At 33.7% G+C, this 11,206-nt stretch overlaps 1 protein-coding gene and 1 pseudogene across 1 annotated transcript; both read left to right on the top strand.

The window, feature by feature from the left end:
- The first annotated feature begins 1,775 nt into the window (after positions 1–1,775).
- LOC113115483 (olfactory receptor 52D1-like) lies at positions 1,776–2,723 on the top strand. The gene has a single exon (XM_026283076.1). It carries the CDS (start codon positions 1,776–1,778, stop codon positions 2,721–2,723), a length of 948 nt encoding a protein of 315 aa, XP_026138861.1.
- Positions 2,724–5,659: 2,936 nt separating this feature from the next.
- LOC113115482 (olfactory receptor 1D2-like) lies at positions 5,660–6,534 on the top strand (annotated as a pseudogene).
- The last annotated feature ends 4,672 nt before the right edge of the window (positions 6,535–11,206 follow it).

The following is an 11,206-nucleotide window of genomic DNA, read 5'->3' as shown; positions in this document are numbered from 1 at the left end:
GTCAATAAGGATTTTTAGACCAAAGATGCATATCTGTGGAGATATATGGATATATTTACTGATGTTTACTTCATATTTCTTCAGACAGAATCTTCATTTCTATTCATTTTCCACGGATTTACGCGATCAGATGATAAACAGCCTCTCCCAGCGATCTGTGTATGTGTTTGCTATGTTGTCAGCTCCTGCTGTGTGTGACTCAGACTCCGATTGGGCCTTCCCAATGTCAATCTGAGAGTGTCATATCTGGACACCGCCCCATCGTGTCACATGCTTCCTGCACACTTCCTGGTAGTTATCTGGCCAAAACAACACTGAAACACCTCTGTACACACAAAATATCCGAATAATAAACCCGCGATTACGATAGTAAAGCTTGGTATGAGAATTTCTTGAGATCTGGGGCGTTTTTATAAAAAAAATCGAAAATGTACATCGGAAATGGTAACTTGTGCAGCGATGAAAAAGGCTACAAATAACATATTTTTACAACAGTAAACGACCAAATTCCACCCCTGATCGCTAAAGGAAGTTATTATAAACACTCAATCGGGGTTTAAAGTGAGTTTTGAGTAAAAGTGTACTAATAATTTCATAAATTGTCAGATGTAGCTTGATGCTAATGTTAGCACCAATGCTACTAATAGCAGGTGCTTTTCTTCTTCATAATGCATTTTTGTCTCAATAATTCACGTAAGGTCGTAAGGAAATGTTTTGTTGTATTTTTATAGTAAGACTTTTGATAAATAAGGGCTAAATGCAAAGAGAGACTGAAGTGAGATCACTGCTTTGTTGCTTTGTAAAGCCTGAAAAACCACAATCAAGGCTAATAAAGGTGGAATAAAAACAAAAGAATAATGATAAAAGAATAATGCGGATAATGTGTCATACCTGGCGGAGGTGTGAAAGACTCGTTTGGTGAGAACAATAGAATAATGAATCGGGCAGCTTTCAACAGTGAAACATACACAAAGAGCACAGGAATGTTTAAATGTGAGATCTTATAGAGATGACAAGTGCCATAAATCAATCTGATTAACCTTCTCTAAAAACACACATGACATGGCCTTAGAAAATATTTCATAAAATTCACAGTTTTACAGATTTGATTATGAAATTTTGAAAGTTTTGGAAGACTTGTGGCCTTAGCTACACTGTGTTTTCAAACTCATTTCCTACATCAACATTTTTTTAAATACATTTAAAACATATGTTTTTTATATTTTTATTTTTATGTTTGAGCTTATATATCTCTATTATCATAACAGTCTGAGTGATTCTGATTCCTGAACAGTAAACTTTAAAGTGTCAGCTTTGTGAACAAAGGTTGATTATGTATCTAGTCAGAAAGAATCATGAGCAGAAACCTTTTTATTTTGGGTATGTAATTTCGGTCTCCATGCCAAAAAAGGGGGGTTACTAGTAAGGGGTTAACTTAATAGAAAGTTGTCTTTAGAGAGCTTGTTAACATTGCTTACAATGTGTATTATTAAGGCAATTAGCATGAGACTAATGTCCATATATAGCAAACCAAACTGTACCTTTGCAAGCACTGCAGGAAAAACACAAATAGAGAACATGGTTGACAAGATTTCAAATGTCCTGTAACAGAAGAAATGTATGTTAGAAGATCTGATGTTTGCATTGTTGGTGTTCTATCATTTACAGACTTCCTACTGTTATAATTCATGTTAATACAAGTTTTATACATGATTGGTTTAGAATACCTTTCCAATAACAAAATCCTGTATATCAAAAACTATTTATCATTCAAGATGCAGTCACTGCTGAAGAATGAGTCCAGTGTCTTAGTATTTACACTCTCTGGTTTGAATGAAACAATGGAGAACAGATATGTTTTGCTATCCTTCACTGCACTTTATTATCCTATGATAATCTTTTGTAATGTAACTGTAATTTTTACTATACTTTTACATAAGAAGCTTCATGAGCCAATGTATCTGTTTATATGTAATCTGTGTGTAAACGGACTTTTTGGCACTTCTGGATTCTACCCTAAATTCATATATGATTTGTTAGCCCATGAACATGTGATTTCCTATCTTGGATGTATGATTCAGATATTTGTCATTTATTCTTCTATTCTGTGTGACTTTTCAACATTAACAGTAATGGCATATGACAGGTATGTGGCAATATGTAGACCACTGGAGTATCATTTAAAAATGACGAATCAGAAAATCTTTAAATGTATCATTTTCTGCTGGTTGACTCCATTTTTCTGCATGTCTCTTCTAATTATGTTAATATCTAGACTTACCTTATGTGGCTTTAGTATTGAAAAGTTATACTGTGAGATTTGGTCAGTTGCAAAACTCTCTTGCTTTTCTACAACAGTAAATAATGTGTTTGGGTACTTTGTGATTCTTACATACTTTGGACATGCAATATTGATATTTTGCTCATACATTTACTTAATCAAAAATTGCAGGAAATCAATAGAAGGCAGACACAAATTCTTACAAACATGTGTACCACATCTGCTTGCATTAATTAATGTGACAGCAGCATTTTTGTTTGATGTGCTATACAGTCGTTATGGTTCAAGAAATGTGCATCAAAGTATGCGTAATTTCATGGCCCTGGAATTCTTACTCATACCACCAATTTTAAATCCTCTTATTTATGGTCTTAATCTGACAACAGTACGGCAACAAGTTATTAGACTGTATTTCAAGAAACAAGTCAGAATATCTATATGAATATCACCATGTTTGTGTACTAAAAAAAGACTAAAGGAAGAATCTGTTTTAAATGATTCGAAGGTTTCATTCTTTTCTTGCTGAGAATATACAAATATAATAATAATGCTTTTGCCTTTTTTAGGTATGACATACAAATATAATAATGCTTGTGCGTTTTCTTATGTATGAAGTGAAGTAGAGGGCCTTAACCTTAATAAAATGTCTGTACTGCAAAGCCTTAACAACCCAAGGGTGTTCAGAATGTTTTTATTATTATTTTATTTCATTTTTATTTTATTATTAGTAGTAGTAGTACACAGCAAAATCCCCAGTGTTAATTTAACACTCTTAGCGTGGACACATATAAACACTGAAGCAGTGTTAAAAGTAACACTGAAGCAGAGTTGAAGTTAATGAAATAATTAAGAAGTTAATTGAGTTATGATTGACCATTATTGAAGACACCTGATGTTAACAAACAGAATCACCAACCAAGAAAATCATAATTTGTATGTCACCATTATAGTTATCAGTGTTTGCTTAATGAAGGTGGAGGAAGAGAGAGAGGAAGAGGAAGAGGAAGACCTGGAGGAGGGGTAGGACATGCACGAAATAGAAGACAACCAAATCTGTGTAACGAAATTCGTGCTACAATTGTGGACAATGTAATAGACCACGGACTTACACTGAGGGAGGCTGGATTGAGAGTACAGCCTAACCTAAGCAGGTACACGGTGGCATCAATAGTTCGGACATTTCGTCAAGAGCACAGGTGAGAAACTTCTCTTCAACAGAAAATCCATTGCTTACTGCATGTACTCTATATTTTGGTACTGTATATATTCCTGTATGTATTATTTTACAGTAAGCTGTGTATTTTGTTTGGCCAACATAGGAGGGAGGGGCGCCATATTCACACAGTAGCAAGAAATAGAGATCATAAACCTCGTTTTGGCCAATAATGCAATCAGACTTTGAGAAATTCAAGCCCATATTGTCAATGATCACCTAATTTTCAATAATGTCCAACAGGTCTCTGTCAACAATAGCCTGTATCCTTAAAAAAAATCAAGTTCTGATGAAACAACTGTATAAAGTGCCATTTGAAAGAAATTCAGACAGGGTGAAAGTCCTGCAGTGTGAATATGTGGTGGTCCGTTTTGTTCACTGACTATAGTATTGTGTACTGCACACATAACCTTTTTACTCTACATGTAATTTTACTGCATAGCAGACCTACAGTATACTGATCCACACAATGTGATCTTTTGCTGTATTTCAGAGAGTTTTGCAAATGGATGCGGAGGAATACACAAAGCACAATTATAAGTACATAAGAATTCAAGAAAATAAGTGAACAATTCAGCATCATAATTTATTCATGCCGCAATGCATGCTGGGAGTCATGGATGAGTTTTATCCTGTGCTGGTACCCAGCATGCTTTGCATCATAAACCTTTTGATTATCACCATTGTTGAGATTCATATGCTGATTGTTGATTTCTCTCTTTGAGTGTTGCAGACACTGCTGGCCAAAACATTTAAAACTCAAACTGTTGTTAAATCAATATGTTCAGATTATCACATTACGGTTCATTATAATAAAATGTAAGAAAAAGAAAAGAAAAGTGTAATTCACTCAAATATGGCAACACCCAACTGATATTTGACTACTATAGTAACACTTTAAGCCATTCTAGTAGATCATGCCTAACAGAAACCGCCATAATCACTTGATTATCAAAATTAACATTGCAGTAACAGATGTACCATAAAGATACAAATACAGCAATGAAACAACATTTTAAGAACAAAAGTCAAGGAAAATCACTATGTTTATGTTACCAGTATAGTAGTCAGTGTTTGGTTTAGTTGGGCTCTTGAGCCTTACAATTTTAAAGTAAGATTTGGTTTGGCTGTTACAACTGAATTGTCACAAACAGACAAGAAAAAAATCAAAATGTGGGCATTTGACCTGGATCACAAAACTCAACTAAAGCCTAAACAGATTTGATTGACCTCATTGATTATAACAAGCCTGTGATTGTACAGTACCAGTTAATTAAAAGGATTTCTTGAAAGTTGTTCTGATAATTAAATAAAAAAAAGCTTGTTTTAGGCACACACATACATCAAAGATTAGTGTAGGAATCTCAACAACGGTGACAAACAGCATATTCAGAAAAGCAGAACAACTCTAAACATTAGAAAACAAACTACTAAAAGTAACATAAAAAAAAACAAAAATAGAATAGTAAGAATAAAGGAAATTACTGAAACAATTCAGCTAAAAATTTAGTTATTGCCGCAATGCATCATGGGAGACATGGATGAATTTTGATAGGTGGCACCCAGAATGCACTGCAACATGCTTTTTGGATTTTCACCATTGTTGAGATTCACAGGTTGATTCTTGATGTTTGCATGTCTAACTAAAAGACTATTTTGAAAGATTTTTGAGCAAACAACTTTTAAGAAATTCCTCAGATTGTATTTAAAATGCTGGAAATACGTTGTTGAAGAATCACAGGGCTGCAATAATCAACTATGTAACTTTAACTCAGTAAATCAGGAATAACAATAGTCTTTGTCTGTCCATCAGTTTTATAACATAGATATAACTGACAATTAAAATCTGACTTTAACATTTTAGGGGTCAAGAGCCCAACTAAAGCAAACACTGACCACTATAATGGTGACACAGTTAAAATAGTGATTTTCGTCTTTGTTGATTCTGCACGTTAACATCAGGTCTCGTCAATAATGGTCAATCATCACTCAATTAATCACTTAATTATCTATTTAACTTTAACTCCGCTTCAGTGTTAATTTAACACTCTTATTTTAACACTTTCACACTCTTGAGTGTGGTCTCACATGTACTCCCAGCAGAGTTAATTTCACTCAGATTCTTTTGCTGTGTAGTATTTACACTCTATGTTCTCAATGAAACAATGGAAAACAGATATGTCTTTTTTTCTTTAACTGCACTGTTTTATCCCTTGATGGTCTTTTGTAATGTAACAGTTATTTTCACTATAATCTCATATAAGAAATTTCACGAGCCAATGTATCTGTTTATCTGTAATTTATGTGTAAATTGACTTTTTGGCACCGCTGGATTCTACCCTAAATTCATGTATGATTTGTTATCATATAATCATGTGATTTCTTATGTTGGATGTATGAGTCAGATCTTTGTCATTTATTCATCTGCTTTATTTGACTTTTCAACATTCACAGTTATGGCATATGACAGGTATGTGGCAATATGCAGACCGCTGGGGTATCATTCAATAATGACTAGTCAGAGAGTTCTTCAGTGTATCCTTTTCTGCTGGCTGACTCCAGTGTTGTGCACGTCTGTTACAATTATATTATTTGCTAGACTCACTTTATGTGGCTCTACTATTGAAAAGTTATACTGTGTGATTTGGGCAGTTGCAAAACTTTCATGTTTTTCTACAACATTAAATAATTTATTTGGGTACATTGTTATACTTACTTTGGACACGCAGTATTTATATTTTGCTCATACATTTTCTTGATTAAAATGTGCAGTAAGTCAATAGAGGGCAGAAAAAAAATCATACAAACATGTGTACCACATTTGCTCTCCCTGATCAATGTGACTACTGCATTGTTATTTTATGTACTGTACAGTCGTTATGGCTCAAAGAATTTGCCACAAGGTGTGCGTAATTTTATGGCCCTGGAATTCTTACTCATGCCACCAATTTTAAATCAAATTATTTATGGTGGAAATTTTAAAAAAGTACGACAGCAAGTTATTAGACTGTTTTTCAAAAAACAAGTGGAAATCTCTTAGTTAAGATTGTATCAATCAAAACTTTTTATTATTTTGTATTCCAGAATGATTTTTTTTGAGTAGATTTATTTCATGGACATTGTTTATGGACAATAACCTTTTGATTTTACCATGTTTAAACTTGTTCTTGGGAATGAAATGAAGTAGAAGACCTATGAAAAAGAACATAAAGGTGTTTGGGACTAGAAAATTGTTTTCTAATGACTGGTTGTGGGAGGTATATATATAGAGTGCTATTTCATGTTTCTCTTTAAATCTCCAACAGACCTGCCTGCTATAGTCAAGTAACTATGAAAACCGTGATTAGCTGGTTCAGATGTGATTGATTGATGTTGAAGTTGAAATCTTCAGGATAGTAGCTCTCCAGGAACAGGGTTTGAGACCCCTGCATTACACCGCTAGACATTTTTCATGTTCTGGGAATGTTGTCAGGGGCAAGTTTTATTTTAGTTCCCAGAATGTTCTTTTAAAAGATAGAATAACATTATCTAAAAACATTCTAAAAATTTCAATTGATAACATTGTTAGAACATTATCCTCTAACATTCTTATAAAAGCCGCCCATCACACTAAATGGGGCTCAGAAATAAAATGTTGATTAAAAGTGAAAACCCAACCTTTGTTTTGATGTCAAACTCCAGCATAAATAACTCCTATAACAGTATTACCAATTTCACTTATTATAAACAACGTTGATCTCTTTCTCTATTCTTTTTTTATTACTCTGTTCATGGGCCTATTTGTAACACAGACTGCTTAGACCTCAAGAATAAGTGTCTGAATCTCAACAATGGTGACATGCTTAATGCCGCAATGCATTCTGGGTGCCATGGATGAGTTTTGTATGACATACCCAAAATGCATTGCTGCATAAAGCATATCACCAGTGTTGAGAGTCACACACTGAATCTTGATGTTTGTGTGTCTGATAATATGCACATTAGATTGATTGAAATCATGTAAACAGACCACATATGTTAAGACATCTTATTCATCAGCAAACAATCAGCATCATGTTCTCTTGTTGTTTTTGCCATAATAAAGATCCTAGCAGCTCAAGAACAACACTGATAAGTCAAGTGGTGAATTGGACAACTAAAACCAACACTTAACACCATTTTGGTGACATCAAACCAAGCTATTACTTTGAAATAGACATCAACATCTAAACCTCTGCTTAAATCTTAATTAGAATGTTAGGGAATAATGTTCTAATAATGTTATTAATGAACATTTTTAAAACATTTTTAGAATGTTTTTAGAGAATGTTATCCTATGTTTTGAGTGAACGTTTGGGGAACAAAAATAAAACTACCCGCTGAAAACATTGTTAGAACAATCCATGGGAATATTCATAAAACATTTTTAGAACAGAAAAAAAAATAGCTGGAAAGTGCTGCTCCATTTGAAACCAGGTGATGGACATTTACTGCTAATCACAGAACTGGCTTTACTGACAAGAAACGTGTGACAACCGCATGCGATTAATGGTGCAGCTCTAGTCAGGTACTTATTGTATTAGCTTTCTCTGGTTGCTATATGTGTTTATGAAACAGTATTTTTGCTGCAAATTAAGAAAGCTCCGGTGTTATCAGCTTTTATTTGATGATAAAAAAAAGTTGTCACAGAGTAAGTGTCTGATATCATGAAATTAGTTTATCACTTATAGCCTCCAAAACATTTGGATCTACATTATAGGCATGTATCTGAAATACTTTGAGTAAAAGCATCATGTACTCAAAGACAGACATCTAGATTTAGCATATGCATCACAACAACAGTGACAGTCAAAACAAACAAAGGAGCTTCATTGCACAAGCTCATCTTTATTTTCCTCTTGACTTTTTTTGTTTTGATTGCCACCATTGATGTGATTCATATTCAAAATTTTGATGTCTGTTTTCAAAAACCATATCTGCTGATTTGCTTCATCACTGAGAAGTACCCAGCTGCAGCCTGAAGATCAAGGTGGGGCTGCACCTGGGACTATATCTACTTTGATTGGTTCAATCGTCTTTCATAGACTTACATAATAGGAAATGTGTGCATAGTTGGTGTAGGATAGAGAATACTGTTTAAAAATCAAAAAATGCTGTACAGTTTTATAAAGCCTCCATAATGCACAAAAGAAGAAAAATAAACATATTAGCCTGTAACTCGACATGTCCCTGAAATGATTGTTTTGTTAAATTAAGCTAATCTTTAAGCTAGCATGCGAATATAGTAAATTAATTGGGTGATTATCCACAGTAAGACGATCAGGTCTTCACATAGAAGAATGAATTATGAATTAAATAATTTTATTATTTATTAAATAAAATTGTATTATTTCATATCATCAGAGTATGACAAAGGAAAATGAAAGGGGTGTATCATTACTGTTTTAATTTATATAGCATGACAAGACAATTATTGTTACATATAATTATCCGTCATGGAGTTGATAAATGACACGGCAATAGTCTAATGTGTCTGCCAATTCAATTTTTATGAAACTTTAAATTGTCTTTACTACATTGCAAAACATAGACTTTTTCTCCCCTTTACTTCAGGAAAATATGCTGCTCATCGTTATTTGAAAGTGAAGAAATCGATAAAATTGTATTTCTATCAGCCAGTGATGATTCTGAAAGGACATAAACCGCTGCTATAGTAACGTTCACAATTTCATGATCATTGTGCTCTTATTTTAGTGCTGTCTCACAACCACTGTCAAATATTGAGATAAACTTTATAAAGTATCATCAATTTATATTAAATTGGTATCTTCTCCAATATCCATTTTGTGACCATTGAGCCGATTCTTTTCAATCAGCTGGAATGATTCGGGACATTCTACGTTTAATGTGGCTTAATGCATTAAAACAGTGTTTTTAAAAGACCAAACTCAGTAAACTAATTAATAATAAAGCATTCTATTCACTGACAGGCAGATGAGTCCAGAATAAGAATGCAATGTGTTTAATTACGTGTTAAGCATTTTCCTCCCATAGAAAACCATTAAACTAAAAGGAAAACGCGTAACATGGTGTAATGCATTAAAACGTGTTTTAAAAAGACCAAACTCAGTAAACATGTTAATTAACACATTTTATTTAGAGACAAGGTGGAAATTAAACACTTTGTGTTCGTATTCTGTGCTTATATCTGCTTGTCTGTGAATAGAATGCTTTATTAATAATTTGTTTACTGAGTTTGGTCTTTTTAAAACACATTTTTAATGCATAAAAGCCACGTACTTTCAAGTTAAGTGTGCTTTTAGAATGTCCCAATTATTCATTTGTGAATTAAGTAAACTTGCAGCAGCTAACAACTCTTGATTCAAAAATCAGACATAGTGGGTCAAGTTAACAATAAAAAACTGCATCATAGTAAAGGCTTTGTAAAACTGTACAGCGTTTTTAGCTTTTTAAACAGCATTCTCCAACTTACCCCACTACACACTCACTTCCTATCATGTATGTCTTTGAAAGACGATCGAACCAATTAGAGTAGGTGTGGGGCAGGGCTGCACGTGCAACCCCGCCCCAGGTGCAGCCCCGCCTCGATCGAGATATCACCACCAGCGCTGCCAGGACCTCGCCGTGAGGACCCCGCTGCCAGGACCGGAAGTGAGGGACCAGTTGTGTTAGGATTTATCATCTTATTGAACCATGAACATGTAGTCATACTCTATTTTATAATAAAAAAATTATACGGATGGTTCAATTAATTTTTGTGTGTTGTAAATGGCCTTGCGGTGACATTTTAATCATTTTATGGTGTTCAGGTCTGTAGGTTTATTAAAAAAAAAAAAAAAAAAAAAAAAAAAGATTAATTATTGTGTGTCTGTGTGTGTGTGTGTGAGTGTGTGTGTGTGAGAGTGAGTGTGTGTTTTCATGTGTATAATGACATAGGTATTAGAACGTAAACACGGTTTATAAGGACATCTGTGTCCTCATAAGCCAAAATAAAAGTAATCTAAAAAATGCAGCGTGTCCACCAGACCCATGAACACTGGATGAATATCAAATCAAATATCAATATCAAATGAATGAACACCACACAGGGGTTAAAGAAGTTTATCTTGTTAAAGTGTTTGTTCCACATTTCTCTATTATATGTATTGTTTGTGAGTTATTGTTACCTTCATAGTTGAGTTTTTATTTATTAAACCCCATTTGTCAATGTTGAGAAAATTGTGTGGTGCATTCAGTTCAGTTCAGTTTCACAAAAAAATATATAAATTCAGAGCTTCACACTGTATGTTCTGCACAATATAACTTAATATTAACTGTTTAATTATTTGTGTATTTTTGTTGCAGTTAGATGACAGCCACAATTTCACCTGATAAATGGCTGCTATACTGAAAAACAAGGTTGGTTATAAAGAAGTCGGCTAAAGATTGGACTGAAGTGTTAAACCCTTAATTACCTTTTTTTTTTTCAGTATATCCCACAACAGATTGGGGGTGTTGACTGTGGAGTCTTCATGTTGATGGTGAAATATTCTGGTTAGATGGTTTTTTTTTTTAATTTGTCGATAATGTTTCTTAACTTTTGCTGTTTTCCAGTATGCTCTACATCTTTTCATGGGAGCACCCTTTGATTTTACATCTGTAAGTAATTACCAGTTCAAGTAATTGACCTTTATGATGATAGCAGTTTAAATATCAAGATTTGACTATTTTTG

This window comes from Carassius auratus, chromosome 15, assembly GCF_003368295.1.
Source record: "Carassius auratus strain Wakin chromosome 15, ASM336829v1, whole genome shotgun sequence".
NCBI classification, from domain to species: Eukaryota; Metazoa; Chordata; class Actinopteri; order Cypriniformes; family Cyprinidae; genus Carassius; species Carassius auratus.
The sequence above is the reverse complement of the archived record's forward strand: the minus strand, read 5'-3'. Positions and strand labels throughout refer to the sequence as shown.